Source organism: Nannospalax galili, unplaced genomic scaffold (assembly GCF_000622305.1).
Source record: "Nannospalax galili isolate Female #2095 unplaced genomic scaffold, S.galili_v1.0 scaffold9, whole genome shotgun sequence".
In the NCBI taxonomy this organism is placed as follows: Eukaryota; Metazoa; Chordata; class Mammalia; order Rodentia; family Spalacidae; genus Nannospalax; species Nannospalax galili.
The window spans coordinates 7,446,062-7,464,328 of NW_008360332.1; the positions used below are offsets into that span (position 1 = coordinate 7,446,062).

Genomic DNA, 18,267 nt, shown 5'->3' on the forward strand with positions numbered 1-18,267 from the left:
CAGGTATGTGTATGGATATATATTTTTTGGGGGAAAGTGTGTGAAGCATTTATAAGATTCTCATGCAGAGCTGTGAATGACAGAAGTTTAAGAACTGCTAATCTGGAACATATTAGGCAAATGAAGAAAGGGAATAATAGTGAAATGTTGCCACTTTCTGAAAATAACCTATAGCTGGTCAGTTTAAAGGTTTTGTTTCTTTGTTCTACATAGACTTGAAAAGCACTAAGAACCAAAGCTGAAAGACTCTCAAGTCTCTCAGTGTCTGTCACTTTCATGGAGAAGATGCAAGTCTTTTAAAGAAAGTATTTACCTGTTCACCACGGAGACCTGGGAGCCCGGGATGTCCTTTGAGACCCTGCAAAGAAGTAAGTGAAGATACGCCACAGTAAATCAACTTATATGAGGCATTTAAATAACTAAACTAGGTTCTAAGTTTACTTGGGTTATTTGTTTTGTTTTATTTCTTAATACTGGGGACGGAACCAGGACTGAACCCAGGGTCTCATACAGGCTAGACAAATAAGCACTCTACCACTGAGCCACCCTCGGCCCATAATTTGCTTTTTATCACCACTTTGATTTCCCTCATCAACACAAGATTCTCCCTATTTTTTCAGTCTCCATAAGTCTAATATGGTATCCATTGCACCATGGAGCCACATACAGTCTCCATATTTCTTATTAAAGTTAAGCATTTCGATTGAACAGAGTTTAATTTCTATTAAAAATCTGCTGTTTTTTAAAATTAATTTTAATGCTATCCAAATGAGAGAGAGTAAAGTACATCTTTTATAAAAAGTTCCTATCAAGTAATGGACCTACTACTTTTTAAAAGTTCATTTTAGTTCAGTGATGTTAAGATAAAATGTTTTCAAATGCAATCTGTTCGCAATTGTTGAAAAGCGCGACTACATCCAGTCAGTCTCTCTAATCCAATCACTGCTGAAACAATTCATAAATGAACTGACTCAAAGGACAGAGACACTCCAAGATTCAGCAAAATAAATTCTGTAACGTTGTCTAAGAAATTAGCAACAAGAACCTTTCCAGGTACTAGAACCACAATGAAACCTTAATCCCTTTTGTTAGCACCTAAAATTAAAAAATACATGATATTCTTCCTCTAGAAAAAACTTAAGGAGCAAAATGAAAGAAGTTAAAAGAAAAAAAAACAAACCAAGTTTCTGTTCCCACTTCTACAGATAAAAAACTTCAAGCTAAAAGAAGGTAAGAAATGTCCCCAAATTGGAGTGAAGCCAGGAAGGAAGGAAGGAGGAAGGAAGGAAGGGGAAGGAAGGAAGGAAGGAAGGAAGGAAGGAAGGAAGGAGCTTATTGGTATGGTTCTAATCAAACATCAATGAATTAATATATCATTTCCAGAGACTTTGATACATATAAAAGAACAAAAAATAATCCTTTTCTCTCTCTCTTTTTTGGGTGTGTCTACTTTTATGGGTATGTGTTCTTATATGTGCGTGTGCAACATGTGCACGTATATGAAGAGAGTATGGGTCAAAGTTGGTTGTATTATTCAATCACTCTCTACTTTACATTTAGCTTGTTTGCTTGTCTGTTTGACACTGGGTCTCCTGTAGCTCCAGCCGGCCTTCAACTCACTATGTAGAACAGGCTGGCCTCCATCTCATAGAGATCTGCCAACTTCTGCCTCCTGAGTGCTGGGATTAAAGGCATATGCCACCCATCTCCAGTCATTCTTTTGTCTCTACTTCCACAGTCTTGGAGGGTAGGAGGTCCACAGATTTGTACCCTCACCCCTGGTTTTTTATATGGTTGCTGAAGGTCTAAACTCAGGCCTTCATGATTGTGCAGCAAGTAATTTATTGACCTAGGCATCTTCCCAGACAGAGTCTTCTCTTAAAAACCTCATAGAAATTTAAGCAAGCTATAACTCAAACTGTGAAATAAATAGTTGATAAACATCAAAAATGTCCCATGTATACATTGCAAATAAGACAGGATTTTAGGGATTCACAATGCAACCTAATGGAATGAACCAGGATTAATCATTGAAGATTTATAAGAAAGGACAAGTTTGGATCAATGATTGTAGAGAAGGAAATGATGACCTTGTTACACCGTGAGCTTACCTGAAGAACAAGAAATGATTTAAAGCATAAAATATTTAAGCACAGAGGTCCTTGGGAACTGCTATAGTTTGGAAATAGTATGTCCCTGCCAATCAGATGAAATTTGATTCCCAGGGTAACAATGCCGAGAGATGATGGAGTCTTTAAGAGGTGATTAAGTTCCTAAGAAGATCAATGCCTTTCTTGTAGGAGTGTGTTCTCTCTCTCATGGGACTTGATTAGTTACCCTAACAGTCAGTCTTCCTCGGGCTGCCCTTTCTGTCTTTGCCCCTCTGCTTTCTACTATGAGTGATGCAGAGAGCACAAGGCCCTCACCAAAAGCCAAGAAGATGCCAGCACTATGCTGCTGGACTTTCCAGCCTCCAGAAACATTAACCAAGGTAAAACTCTGTTCTTTGTAAGTTGCCCAGACTGCTGTATTGTTCCAGCAACAAAACATGAACTAAGACAGGAACCCGAGAGAAGACAGAGAAACATTAGGAGTTTAGAGAAAAAAGGTTTTTGTGTTATTTCTATAAAAAATTAGAGGAAAGAGGGAAAAAATCGTGTCCTCTGTAAGCCAGATATTTTGTGATTAGACTATGAGAGAGAGATCAGCCATGAGACAAAAAAAAGAGAGAGGAACTGGGGCTGGAGAGATGGCTCAGCAGTTAAGAGCACTGGCTGCTCATTAAAAGGACTTAGGTTCAGTTCCCAGCACCCACAGGGAAACTCACAACTGTTGGTAACTCAAGTTCCAGGGGATCCAATGCCCCCTCTGGCCTCCATAGGCATTGCACAACACAGGTGTACTCATATGCAGGCAAAACACTCATGCATATAAATATAAAAATAAATAAAAATTTAACAAAAGAGAGGGACAGAGTAGATGAATGACCCTTATTGAGCTGCTGCATACCAAAGTCATTTCCAATAATCTCAGGCAGTTGCTAGATCAACCCTATGAAGTTGGTATTGCCTCTGTTTTATACAGATGACGAAACAACTCTGAGTTCAATGACTTAACCAAAATCATGGAGAATCACATGTGTTTAAAATATGTATCAAGAATTGAGAAATCTGGGGCTAGAGAGATGTCTAAGTGGTTAAAAGCACTGACTGTTCTCTCAGAGGACCCAGGTTTGGTTCCCAGCACCCACTTGGCTGCTAACAACCATCTGTAACTTCAGTTCCAAGGGATCCGATGCCTTCTTCTGTCCTCTGCAGGCTTTTCATGACTTGGGTACACTTACATACATGTAGGCAAAACAGTCATACACATAAAATAAAAATAAATAAATTTTAAATAAAGAATTGCACAATCTGCCTTTTGAGTTACTTTATATGCCTCTCACAGCTCTGTGTCCAAACTCATCCAAAAAAGGATAGTGCCTATTATCAGTCATAGGTTTATTACTTCTAACTGCATCAAATTTATGCAGAGTTTCCACTCAGTTTCATTTTAAGCTTTTACATCTATAGATTAATCTAAGTACAAAATATGAGATATTGTGCTTGGTTGTCCAAATATTTACACATTCCACAAAGCTAAGCTGTTTTCCTGCTCTCGAGTAGGAAATAAGAAGCATCCTCAGCGCTAGACCTGGTGCTGGGGTGAGGGAGAGCTCTAAGAAGGGCCTGGTAGAGTCAGAAAATGAGGACCGAGGAGCAAGGCGGGAGGCACGTAGCTCTCCGTGGTTAACGTGTTCGCTTACTTTTACTCTCCTGAGCCCTGTGTCTATAGTTGCAGGCTTTGTTTTCCCTGACACTTTTTTTTTCTCTCCTGCTTATAGTGAAATAGCATGAAATGGTGACCTAATTTCTTTAGACTATTTTTCCCAGAAGCATTCTGTAACAGTGACAGAGATGTCGATCACGGTATCTTCTACATGCATCGCTCCCTCCTAAAGGACTCTTCTTCACTCAGAGAGTCTGATGAGATGGCAACAACACACAGCCATGACCTGTTCATGAACTCACTCTTATCCATCCTCATTCACTCAGGTTGGCATTTGACCCAAAGGAGGACAGTGCAGAGTCTGGTCAGTAGCCTTTGCGATGACTTCAAATGAGGACTTTTGCCTAAATAAAGATTTGCTTAATAACCTTTTCTTACTGACTTTTATTAGTTGAAAATTTCAGCTGTTTCATAGTGGGGATAAGCAGATGGAAAGATTCACAAAGAAGACACACTGAGATGTTGCAAGAAAACCAAAATTAAGAGCAGCACATATGTTGAGAGTGGAAGTGGTCCGAGGAGAAAGAAAGGCAACTTAAAAAGGCAGACCAGGGAGGGCTGAGGAGTGTTAGGAGGGAACACATTACACATCCACAAACACGTTGTGAGCTATCCAGAGCTGCTTTGCATTGGCGCCTGTCTCTGTGAGCCTGTCATGTTATAGGATATAGTTTTAGAGCCTGTGTGATCCCTGTTTCCCTTACTGTGCAGAGAGGCTTGGAATACTGACCCCCTTGAGATGGCCTCTGTCACCATTCTTTGCAAGCAAAAAAGCCTAAGTAAAACAAGATGTTTCTTGTGTTTGTTTCCAGTGTTAGTTATGCAAATAACCACACTCACTGGGTTTTCAATCTAATCTCTCACTAAGTAGTCAATACCAAGAGCCTCAGTGTCATTACCTGTAAAATTATAGCACCAAATGAGATATTGGCTAAATTCCTATTGATAGAATTCTGTGATTACAAGACTCTGAGTCTTCAGTTTTAAAATTCAGCTCTCTCTCTCATTGGATGAAAAGCAAAAACAGATCTGAGACTCAAATTTGACTCAGAGACATGGAAAGAATTCAAGATGGATGTATCTGAAAGCAAACCCAGATGCAGACTTCCATGGGTATTTCATGTGACCAAAACCAAAGATGGTGCTGAGATGAAATGGCCCCACAGGCTCATGTGGTGAATGGTTAAATCCTCACCTGGTGGTGCTATTTTGGGACGCTCTGGATAGGACATGGGGCCTCGCTGGAAGAAGGTCACTGGAGGTGTGCTTTTAAGATTACACCAGGCCCTGGTTCCTTTCTAGCCCTTTGCTTCCTGATTGCTTTGAGGTGAAGAGCTTCCTTTTTACATTCTCCTTCCGTGATGTTCCTTCTGCCTCATGGTGGACCTAGAATCAGTGCAGTCAAGGACTACAGACTGAAAAACCTGAAACTGTGACTAAATTAAGAATTCCTTCTTTTATGTTGTGCTTTCAGACCCTGGGGTTATAGCTATGGAAAAGCAGGAACAGTGAGGAAACACTGGGATGAGCTGAATGGAAGAGGGTGGGCTGGGCAGAAGGATCAGGCTGGAATGATAGAGTCTGAGGTGATATAGCGGCTCCTATAAGAGCTTCAGTTTAACTTCATGTCTTTTTTCTATTCACTCAGTATGATATCCCAGTGCCTAGAGTAGTAGGGGTTTGTTAAACGATCAGTGAATGAAGTGATAAAAAGACTTGACTGGAGAATGACTTGGGTAGAAAAGAGATTCTGACTATGAGACTTTCACACAATATCACAATCCTCTTAATGTTGAAATGAATGGCAATACATAGGGTAAAGATTATCTTTCACTATTTTTTATGAAATTTTAATTACATTTTTGCTTATTTTATGTGCACTTGTGTGTTGTGTATGCTTGTGTGGTGTGTGTACACATGCCACGGAACACGGGTAGAGGTCAGAGGACAACTTGCAGGAGTCTGTTCTTTCCTACCACGAGTGTCCTGAGGATTAAACTCGGGGTGTCAGGTGTGGTGGCCAGGTGCCTTTCTTTACCTGCTGAGCTATTTCATTGGCTCCTTTTTGCAATTTTTAAATGTGATATTTTAGTTGTTAAAAACTGCAGCTATCAACACCATTGTACAAAGACTTTCATTTATTACCTAGTTGTTTGTCTAGATGCCTCATTTATTTTCTGCTTAAACACTAATCTATAGTTTTGAAATTTAAATGAATAAGTTCCTGGGAAAACTGCCTACAGATTCATGATGTGATATTGCTCTAATCTGGAATATGGCGTTTTATTTTTAAAAGTAAGTTTATATTTTAGTCTTTTGAAAAGATCATGTCATTTTTTATACCCATAGAGAACATAGATCGACAACTAACAACATACATGATTTTTTCCCCTAATGAACACACTAAAAGAATGAAGTAAAAATACTCCTTAAGGATGCCAGTAAGAAAATGTAATATCTTTGTTTCAAAACAGATTAAAAATATAATAAATTAAAACACCTCAATTTTTTGTGACATAGCCAGAATCCCAATAATGAATAGGACTTAGTATCTATTTTTTACATAGAGACTTTGATTTCAATACTTCTTTGAACCATGAGCCCTAACAAATGCAATTGATATATGACCATGGAATGAGCTTTTATAGAGAAAAACTATGTAATGGGCTACTTCTCATGGCAATGCCTGATAAGAGATGGCTGCTAATTCTGAAGACACAGACATTTCTCAAAACAATTCTGGAAACTGAGATACCTCAAGCCAAATGAATTTATTACTAATGTTGGAATGTCAGTCACCTGAGTTAGACAGAAGGAAATATATGGACATAGGAAAGTTTTCAGAGTCCTCAAATGACACCTCTTTTGCCATCCCTAGCTTCCATGTTGGGGAATTTGGAACTGTGTGGCTGTGCTCCTAGCTTCCTGTTTACAGGAAAGGCAGAGTATAGAGGTGGGAGCCATGGTGACTGCACAGCCTCTCTTGAAGCAATAGCTTTTGTATTAGATGCTCAGTACCACATTGGGTCAGGAACCAAGCCAAGGTGAAATAGCTCAGCAGATTTTTACAGGAGCGATGAGCCAAAGAGAGATGATCTATAGCTAGCTATGGGAGAGCAGAAATCCCATTTGTCTCCTCAAGCATTGATTTTCTGCCAAACTTGATTCTTCTACTAGTTTTCCCACTGACTTCAGCATTGTTTCAGCTCCTTAGAACTATCCTTGCTATAAACAGTTTGTGAAAAGCTGCATACTTTATGGGTGATCCAAAAATCACAGTGGACCCCAACTGATGCTTATAGCTTCTTGCTCTCCAGCTTTGTACAGACTTTCACTATATAGATCCTTTACTATGAACCAGTAAAATAATTGAAACAATTTTAGTCAAAGAAGAATTCATGTTGACTTATAATTATCATTTAAAACACTGGAGTGTTTCTGATATTCAAAATTGCATGCATTCTAAAAGAATGTGTTTTTAAAATGTTTGCAAATTTCCGAATTGCTCCAAATTAGGCTTTCATGGGGACGGAAGTGCTTAGCTGCTCACATTTGCCTAACCCTCTTGAACCTACAAAAACTATTTCCATTGATTGTGCTGCTAATGCTCTTACAAAGCAAAACATCAGGCTTCCAATTTTAATATAGCAACTGATTGGCTATTTATAAAACAATTTTAAAAGCCATCTTGAAGCCAAACTTGGAAATCACAACTTCTGTCTTCTATCCAACTCAGCATGCATTCTGGATTCAATTTATTTGCTTTTTTGGCAAAAATTAGACAGTAAGAAATGAAAGATACTTCAGTTCCTAGGAAAGTAAGAGTTAGACAAGACAGTGTTTAAGTTTAGGCAATGTAACCAGTCACTTGGGGACAAACATTGCTGGTTAGAGATGTTGATATTGTTTTAAAAAATGGCTAGGCTAAAGAGGTACAAGAATCAAACATCAGAATTCTGTTGGAGAGTGGAGAAAACATTTCAGCTCTCTCATTTTTCTATCTCAATTGTATTTATATTTTCCAAAGCTTTTTACGTTAATTTTTATCTCAACTTTTTTGTGAGTCGTGAGTGTGCTCCCCACAACTTCCTTACAGTCATTTTGGTTTCACTATCACTTGAGTTTGGTTTATATTAGAAGAATTTTAATACTTCCAGATTCTTTCAGAGAGAGTGAATAATGAAGGCATTATCTTCTGTCATTCAAAGCTGCATTTATCCCCTTGGCTTTCATGAAAAACAGTATCTTCTTTCCTCTTCTGTATGTGCTGGACAGAGTTAGAAATACTGAGACATGAAATACTAACACATATTTAAATGAGTTAACTCACAGAAAATACTATGCAAAATTATTAAGAACCTAGTCATTTGAGCCAAACAGGCCTGGGTTGAGTCCAAGTTCTGTCAAAAAATAGTTGTGTGGTTTTGGGTGAATTATTTAGCCATGTCCACCTCATTTAATTTACTTATGACATAGCATAATAACCATTTCCAGGGTTTTTTTTTCTCATTTCTTTTGTCTTTTGAATCAGGGTCTCACTACGTAGCCCCAGATGGCCTGGAAATTGCTATGTAGACCATCCCTGGCTAGTCTTCATCTCACAGAGATCTGCCTGCCTCTGCCTCCTGAGCACTAGGATTAAAGGCATGTACTACCACACCTGGTCCTCCAGGTTGTTTTTTAAAAGTGTTCATCAGATTAGAACATTGTACATAATAAAATAGCTGTTCTTAATATTAGTAGTATTTCCACAACAATTCAGAAAGTGGTTTAACTAATAAAAGCATATAATTATTTCATATTAATAAAAACTTAAGTACCAGGTCTGGAGAGATGGCTCAGTGGTTAAGAGCACTTGCTGCTCTTCCAGAGGACCTGAGTTTGGTTCCCAGAACCCACATTGATCAACTCACAATCATCTGTAATTCCAGCTCTAGGGGATCCAGTGTCTTATTCTGGCCTCTGTAGGAACCCATACTCATATGGGCGTGCACGCGCACACACTTATAAATAAAATAAATCTCAAAATAAATCTTGAGCGTAGTATTTATATCTCATAATGTGCAAATGCGTGGCTAAAAATATCACAGATTTGGTATCCATGAGCTTTCTCTCTTGATTCTATTGTTTCTTTGTGATGCTGAGCTATTTTCCTAACCTTTCTGGACTTACCTTAGTTTCTTCACTTACAAAACAAGTAATGTAAGTTTTTACTTGATCTTAGAAATTCATCTAACACTTTGGATAAAGATTTCTGGGATGGAGGAACAGGAGTCCACAAAGTAAAACTAGTATGAGCCCCTATTCTGGGCTCTCTAGCATGGATCCTGTTTGTAGGAAGAAATTCAATGGTAAAAAATTGAACCAGACTAGTGAATTCAATAGAAAGGTCATTATTTACCAGAACTTTCTATGCAATAATGTGTTGCACCTAACCTTCTATACAGGAAGGAACAGGAACAGGAACCAAGCTCACTCTGAATGTCTATTTGCTGTATGTTCATATAAAATACTTACAGATAAAAAGATGACAGAGAGCTGTCTTAATCTTGCTAAGTCAAGAACTATTTCAGGTTTAGAGTATGTCCTTATGCCTTTAGCATTCTTAGAATTACCTGTTTTTAAAATTCATATATAGTTTCCATTAACAGGTACAACCAGAAAACAGAAAACACTTGTAGAAGTAGAACAGTGCCATCTCAAACATTTCAACCCTTTTCAGAACTACTGGCAGAGCCCATAAACTATGGATAGCTCATTTGTCATAAAGCTACTTAGAGTCGCTGGTCAGGAGAAAAAACAGGTGTCACCTGACTTGCTCTTTGCACTTGACTAGTGCTTTTTTACCAGCTATGCCCAAATTCACCCCCCCTCCTCCCTGTTGCAATTTGGAAATGCTATATCCCCTGAAAAAGCTCATTATTAAAGTCTTGGTCACATGCTAGGAATGTTAGGATGTAAGGTTTAACTGGAGGAAGTAGGTCACTGGGATGGGTCCTTGGGTGTATCTTGCCCACTGCTTCTCCCTGTGTCTCTGATTCCTGGCTGCCATAATGAGAGAAACTTGGCTTTCCCACCATGATGCTCTACACACTACAAATCAGAAACAGCAGAGCTAGCTGACCATGGTCTGAGATCTTTGAAACTGCGAAGCAGAATGACTACATTCTCCTTTAAATTAGATTGCTTCTCAGGTATGTGCTGCAAGAACAAAAAGTCTGAATAATACTCTACTTTTCAAAAACTTGCATTTGGAGAAACATCATGGCAAATTATTTCCTAATTAATGAGAACTCTTTTAAAAAATCCAAAATTACTATTGGCAGGTTCTTTTAAAAATCTTAAGTATAGGCTGACTAGACTCCAGTGGATGAACTTGCACTGAGGGACCTCTGGGTACACAAACTTGACCTGATAGGCCTTAATATATATGACAGTGCATGAAATCTGGTATGGGGAGAGTGTGGATGGGGGAGAGAGTATAAAGATGATCAAGATGTTTTGTATGAAATGCACAAATTCAATAAAAAATACACAAAAAATTCTAAGTATATTACCTATAGGCAAGTGAATCTCATTAGGGCATATGAAAGTTATAAGATGACTTAAAAGTGTGAGAAGACGTTGCCCTCATTTACTTTAAAAGAGGGAAGGAGTCACCATCATCTTTTAGCAACTTTGACTTTCTCCTACATATGAATTTTGTGTCCTTCAATTAATTGGAGTCTTATTTTTCCCAAGGTCACATCTTTCGTAGCCATCAATTTTCTGATTTAGCACCACTAAATTTTCTGATTAAGTTTCTTTCCCTGAGTAAAGGCATTTAAAGACATTGGTTCTAGGCTCAATTTCAAAATGCAATTGCAGTCATTAAAGAGTTCCAAGATCCATATGATGTTCAATTATGTCAAAGTAAAACCACATCTTACTTTTTCACCTTGCAAACCAGGGGGTCCCATTAATCCAAAAAGGCCTTGGTCACCCTGTAAACAAAACACAGAGGTTTAATGCCTTGAAAGAAAATAGAAAGTTTAAGCTTTTCATCTGGGACATCAAGCCCTTCCCACATTTATTTCTGATCTTGACACTTTGCCTCAAGTTCTAACTCCTTTCTCAGCCCTCTCGAGCTTCTTTCTCAGCAATTTTCAGTCTTTTCCTGGGGATTCTTAACCTCTTCTAGCACTGAACGTCTGATATTTTTCTATTTCCATACTTCTGTTCATTTGTCTGTTGTTCTTTTCTCTAGGAATGCCTTCAGTCCCCAAATTACTGTCAGTTTAAAATATCTAAAGGTGTTGCCTAAAAAAATTCCACAAGGCTGCGCTAGGCATTTCCCCCTTTTAGTGACGTTCTAGGGCATGGTGAGACTCTGAAAGGACCTCAATACAGCCAAAGCAGGACCATTTCTACGTCCAGGCTGAATCAAGGAACTGTCACCAACCCCTGTGTGGTGTTTGCAGCTCAGATCAGCAGACCAAACTTCACTGATCAGGGCCAACTTCTCCCCACCTTGAGGAGGACCTACCAAATCTATCCTGAGGAATGGAGGGGCAAGAATGGTTCTTATTAGCTTTCATTTGATCACCAGCAATGAATCTGTTGCAGTGTAAAGAGGGAGAGTTCAATTTAATATAAATACCCTTTCTAAGATATTTGGTTTTTACATTTTTAAAAAATTTCACCATTTTAGAAACGTATCCCTACCTCTCAAGCTGGGCTTGGTGGTACAGTCCTATAATCCCGGTTGCTCTGGAGACTGAGGTAGGAGGATCACAAGTTCATGGTGTACCCTGGCTACAAAATGAGTTCAAGGCTAACCTGGACAACTTAGTGAGCTACTGCCTCAAAATAAAAGGTAAAACGAGGACTGGAAAGGGCTGGGGAGATGGCTCAGAGGGTAAAATCCTTGAGAGAAAACACTAGTACCTAGTTTAGAGTCCCCAGAACCCAAGTAAGGCCAGGTGCAGTAGCACACCCCTGTAATCCTAGGGCTCCAATGGCAAGAGGAGAGCCGGGCATAGGAGATTCCCCCAGGCTTGCCAGCCAGCTAGCCTGGCTTATGCAACTGGTCTCAAAGTGGAAAGCAAAGATCAACAGTAAAGGCTGTGCTCTGACTGCCACACATATGCCATGGATGTGCATGCCCATGTGCTCATGCATATACACACAACCATATCATATATATATATATATATATTATATATGCTTTCGTAATATTTTTCCTTATAATGAGGAAGATGCCACTGAAGATATTACTTGTCTGGAAATAAACTCATCCGCTTCTATGTCTTTAAGATTCCATCAACCCACACAACAGGAATAAAATTTCTAAACTTTTTAGATTAATTTTTGAGGACTTACTTGTAGAGGACTTTAAGGATTTATCTGTAGAATCCGTTATTGTGATGTGATTTTTAATCTTATAATAATTTCTTTAAGCCAATTAAAAGATCAGATTTCAACCCAGGAATCATTAGAATTACTCAGGGATTTTAAATTTGTGAATCTATAACAATAAACAAAGCCATCCTATAGTTATTTCACATTGATCAAGTACTTGTCTAAACAGAACTTCCCAAGCATCTTTCTAAAGTCTACAGTAGTAACCACGCACAGTGGCACGTGCCTGTATTTGTGGGACTCTGGAGCCTCAGACCAGAGGATTGTGAGAGACAAGCCTGGGTTACTTAGAGAGACCTCATCTCAAAACAAACAAACAAACACACACAAAACAACAACAACACAAACAGGAGTGAAGGAGCAGGAATAAATCACATGGAAGCTTATCAATAATCCCATTATAAATACAAAAGAGAGACTGAAGGGATATACCACATATGCAAATAATGCTGTTCCTCCCAGTGCCTGTGGGTCCCTCCCTAGGAGCTGTTGACCAAGTAGGCCCCAGAAGCAGCTAAGGGAATACAGGCTCTTTCAGACTTCTAGGTTGCTCATTAGAACTGGAGGTTGAGACCCTGTTGCTGAAGACACCACACATCTTGGCTGCAAGATATAGAGAAAGCAAACTGGAACTCAACTGGAAACTTTCTCCAGGCTGGCTAATTTTCATAGTGCTAGAAGGTCTGATGCAGCCAGCTAGGGGAGAAAAAATGCCAACAGTCTTACCAAGTTGTGAACCCATAAAATGCAAAACCAACCTGCCAGTGAACAGCAATGAGCACAGACTTATGGCTGCCCAGGATCCCGTGGCACAGCCCTAAACAGGACAGTTGCACCCCTCCTCTAAAGCTCAGGCAACATTGCAGAAGGAGAGAAGACTGTCAAAGCCGGAAGAGAAGGGCCATGAAATGCCATCCTCTAGGCACGGCATAACCATTGCAATCATAAACCCACAGCAGCCGTCACTATTTGCATTGTGTCTGCACAAAATCGTACTCATCAAACATCAGTTATGGTTGGCAGAGGGCTCCCAGTACTCTACCCCTCACTCCTGAACTATTGGTTATTGGTAGATTCTGGGAGGTGGGGGGAGTTCATTATCTTCAGCTGTGTACCCACAGCTGCTTTAAGCAGGTTCCAATGGCTAGTTCCAAAGTTATGCTCACAGAGAGGTGTCACAACATGAAGCAAGTAGATAGGACTGTGAGAAAGAGATCTTTAAGGAAGAAGTGGGGGTGCACAGGGGTGGGAAGGAGTTAAGACATGGTGGGGATGAGTGCAATGAGTGTGCATTGTATGCATGTAGGAAAGTGTCAAAGAACGAATTTAAGTAATAAAAATAGAGAAGAGATTTTTAATTCCACAATGTAAAAATCCAAAATAAAATAAAGGCTTCATTTTTATTTATCTTCACTGGAAAACAGCATCTTCCTCCTAACTAGGATTTCGTTTCTATCTTTAAAGCATTCATTTTTACTGAAATATGTTTTTACCCTCATATGTCAGAATATTATAATGATCTGACAAACGCAATGAATTGTAAATCAGAAAACTTAATAACATCATTAGCCTTGCCACTTGCTATCCATGTGTAAGCCACTTAAAGTCTATCCTGTTTTCTTCAACTAGAAAACATGACAATCACGATTGCTTCTCTCCCTGGAAGTTACTGTGGTCATTATATAGTACAAATGATCAAGAACTTTCCTAAAAACTATGCTAGAAGATAACATTTTGATTTATATGTTTTCATGTTCATATATATTAACAGTAAAATCTTTCAAGTTAAGAACTGGCGTGAGGCACACGCCTGTATCCAGCACTCAGCGGACAGAGGCAGGAGGCAAAGCCATCCTTGGCTACATAGGAAGTTGAGGCCTACATGAGACTCTATCTAAGAGAAAGGAGGACAAACAAAAGACCATTCATGCACTTAGCATAATGGAAGATTGCAGCAGACAATCAATAAAATTAACGGTAAGAATTAAAGCAATAAATTTAAAAAAGAATTAAATGAATGATGGATGGAATATAATTTACTTAATTATTTAAATATTCTATTGTTCATTAAAACTCAACAGTTTTCTGCTATCTTCTCTGGCCATAATGAAATATATATTCTAAAGAGAGAAAAAATTAAACCTATTTATTTGTGTGTATGTATATGTGTATGGTGTGTATGTATGTATATGTGTGTTCAAGTGCACTCATCCATGTGTGCACATGTAAAGACTAGAAGTCAATGTGCAGTTTCTCTCTCTACCACTCTTGATCTTATTTGTCTCTCACTGAACTTGGAACTTGGAACATGCCCCTGGGATCTACCTGTCTCTGTTCCCTAGAGCTGGAGTTGCAAACTCCAGCAGTTGTACCTAACTCTTTTTCTAATGTGGATGTTAGGAATCCAAACTCAGGTTCTCACTCCTCATGCTTGCATAGCAAGTTACACTTTACTGTTGAGCCATTTTCCCAGTCCCTGGAAAAAAATGATTTTTAAATACTAAAAATACATTTCAAATATGCTTTTTCATTGATAAATAATTACCTTTTCTCCAGAAGCTGCTTGACCTGGGGAAAATCCTGGATCTCCTTTGTGGCCCTAAATAAAACAGTTAAGAAACACTTGATGATGCACGAGTCATGTGTCGTATATTATCTATCTTCAATTACCTACCATCAGATGCTATACACATTATATACCATATTAAATAAAATTACCTTGCACTCATGAACTCAGCAGCTGTGGGTATTTGCACAAGACCTGGCCCATCACTGCCCCATCATGGATGGAGGTGTGGCCCTCCTGGAGGGACTATTGGCTGTTAATGGCTCCTGGGGGCAGAGATATCATTTTCTTCAGTGGTGTAACCACTGGTAAATGGCCCAGTAAATAACTTCCCATTCATGCTGTACCACTATTTCAAATTAAACACATTGGGCCACACACATAAAGAAGCCATGAAAGTAAGGGGGTGGTCTTTTAGGAAGAAGAAGGGTTTTGGTAGGAGAGGGGATGAGATAGGAGAAATTGAGGCTAAAAATAATTAAAATTCATCATAATGGAAAAAATTATTTTTAGATTGACATGGATTATTTGTTTTTAACATATATTTTTCCTAGCCCTGTTTGTAAATGTTGAAATTTCTTAAAGTTCTCTAAAAATAACTGATTTATTAAAAAAAACTTTAAGTAATATTACTATTGAAACTCCTTCTTTGGAAGACACAGGAAACATGCACTAACTTTTCCACTGTTGTGATGCATTGGATTATTATTATTCCTACTTTAGCCTTAGATGAAGAGTAACTTCAATAAGGAAAATTTCTTAAAATAATACTTAAAATTTAAGATGTCATTATGTTTATTTCTCAGAATCTTGAAAGTATATGCTAATATTACATTTATAATGAAGAAATATTAAGGAATAAAAATATTCCATGAAAGCTCCTTTATTCTGCTAAAAAACAGACTTATTGATGCTTAATGACTTTTTACCTTTTACATTTCAAGAGAAATATGACACCAGGTTTTAGCCAGTTTGGGGACACAATATTAAAATCATTTTTCTTGTGGTCTGCTGTTGTTTGTTTCCATTAAAACTCATGCCGAACCTTAATCCCTAATGTGGTACCTTGGTGGATGGGAGGTATTTCGGTCATGGGGCAGAGCCCTCAAAAATTGATTAATGTCATCTCTCTGTAGGGAGTGAGTTTTCTTCCTCTCAGAGGACTAGATCAGATATTACAAGAGCACATTGCTATAAATCAGGCCCGTGTGACTCCTATCCTGTCTGTAGATGCACACTGATGCTGAAGCTGCCATCAGATGCTCACCAGAAGTAAACAGATTGGAATGCCTAGTCTTGGATTTCCCAGACTTTGGAACCATGATCCCAAATGAACTTCTTTTCTCCATAAATTTCCCCATCTATGATACTGTGTTGTAGCAAGAGAAAACAGATGAAGCTGTTTGAACAGGTGCTTAGGAGCAATGCATTTCTTTTTAAACTATTCGTCAGAGTTCATAAAATATACCGGTCACACTGGAGATTCTTTAACAATTTCAATTTCTAATTTCATTACTACTCTCAACTAAGAATAAATAATTTCCCACACTGACAGAATGGCAAATACTGATTCACTCCATGGGAAACAGAGAATGACTTCTGTCATGTGTTTGTGGGTGTTCTTACATGGCACTCAAGCTGACTAAAGGGGAATCGGAATTCCTGCATGATTTCCAGGTCTTTTCATTTTACCAATTACAAATCTGTAAAGCAAGACTGAAATTTAGCGAAGAGTCCTGTCTGCTATAGTCAAAGAAATTTCTTAGAGAAAACCTTGTTTAACATTCACAGTTATCACTGCTTCTACCAATAATGCTACAAAGTTATGTCATTGGGCACAAGATCATTGACCTAAGAAATGTTTTTTGCTGGCACCTTAATAGTTAAGGACTCAGCCTATCAAACAACAGCGATGATAATAAACCAAGCTCAGAGGTAAATTTCACTACTTGGGAAGCTGAACTAAGACGAACCCTTGAGAGTTCAACACCAGCCTGGATGGTATGGCAAGAACCTTATGTTCCAAAACATCTCTAGGCTATATCACAGTGTGCATGTAGCTAAAGAAGTAACGAGGTCTAGGCAGCTTAAATCTTATTGCCAGTTTTATTTTAAAGTTTCATTGGAAATCTTGGCTAATTGATTTGTAGCAAAACTTTCAGGGATGTTTTTGTCAGAAATAACAAATATTCATCTCTTTTATTTTAAAATATTAGTTCTTTTCATATAAGTGTATTGGATCATATTCACCTCTCCTCCCCCAACTCCTCCCAGGTATAACCCCCCTTCCCTACTGGGTTCCGTTTTCTGAAATCCATTGAGCCTATTCATGCTGCCCATATACTCATGGGTGTGTGACCAAGCACTGGAACATGGTCAACCTATTAGGGTCACACTCTTAAAGAAAAGTTACTCAGTTACCAATAACACCTCAGCTAGAAGGTTAGACATCGTGCCCACCTCCCCTCTTCATGCTGGGATTCTGTCTGGCTTGAGCTTGCTTGGGTCCTGCACATGTTGTTGTAATGGAAAGTAAAACCTAGTCACCTTTATCCCTCAGTGCCTCCACCATTCCTTCTGAACGAGAGACATGGATACATAGGGTAGAGGAGTGGGAAGGAGGGAAGGATACTGGGGTTGGCCCCCCACTTCCTCTCCTGTTTCCAAAACAACATTCTGAAAAGCAGGGTTCCCAAACAAGCTCCCTCCCTACCTCAAGGTACCACAGGGTCCAAAGATTTTTAAAAGAAGCTAAGAAATTATAGCTTGTAAGATGTTTAAATACAATGAAATGCCTTGCAATCAATTTATTTAAAAGTATCAAATATCAAAATCTATCAAATTTATTATTAGTATTATCAGAGTCCATAATATCATCATTATATAACATTGAATGATTTTAAAAGTTGATCTCATATAAATTGAAAGAATGGTGGTTACAAAGGAAAGGAAATAAGGATGGGCAGAGGTTGATGGAGTGGGTACCAAGTTAGGAGTTCTGGTGTACTATTGCACAGTAGGGTTACTACAGACAGCAACTATGTACTATATGTTTCAAAATACTAGAAGAAAAGATTCTGAGTGTTTTCACTGAAAAGAACTTATAAATGTTTGAGAAAATAGATGTGTTTAATCAGATTTAAACATTATATAGTGTATATACCTGTTAAAACATCACATGGCACTACATTAATATCTATAACTCTTATGCTTTGTGCATTGTTACATATTTTAAAATGCAAAACAAATGAAAACAGAGCCTGGCTTGTAACAAACATAACACAAATACTTTTGAGGGTTAGGAAAGGGTACTTGCCTGGCATGCACAAGGCTCTAGTTTCAATCCAGAGTGCAGGGAAAAAAAAAAAACCCACAAAAATGTTTTGATGAATAAATCAAGGCATCAAAAAGAAAAAAACCTAAATATTGAAATAGGGATGTTTGTGTGTGTGTGTGTGTGTGTGTGTGTGTGT

The 18,267-nt window shown here is 38.4% G+C and overlaps 1 protein-coding gene across 2 annotated transcripts in view; it reads right to left on the minus strand.

Annotated features, from left to right (window-relative positions):
* Positions 1-18,267, minus strand: part of Col24a1 (collagen type XXIV alpha 1 chain) — a 354,563-nt gene that overhangs the window by 286,257 nt on the left and 50,039 nt on the right. For both annotated transcript variants that reach the window (XM_029560281.1, XM_029560280.1), the window contains exons 6-8: positions 14,774-14,827; positions 10,758-10,811; positions 314-358 (exon numbers count right to left, since the gene is read on the minus strand). In XM_029560281.1, coding sequence (XP_029416141.1) covers positions 314-358; positions 10,758-10,811; positions 14,774-14,827 — 153 coding nt within the window. The remainder of the gene's footprint in view (positions 1-313; positions 359-10,757; positions 10,812-14,773; positions 14,828-18,267) is intronic.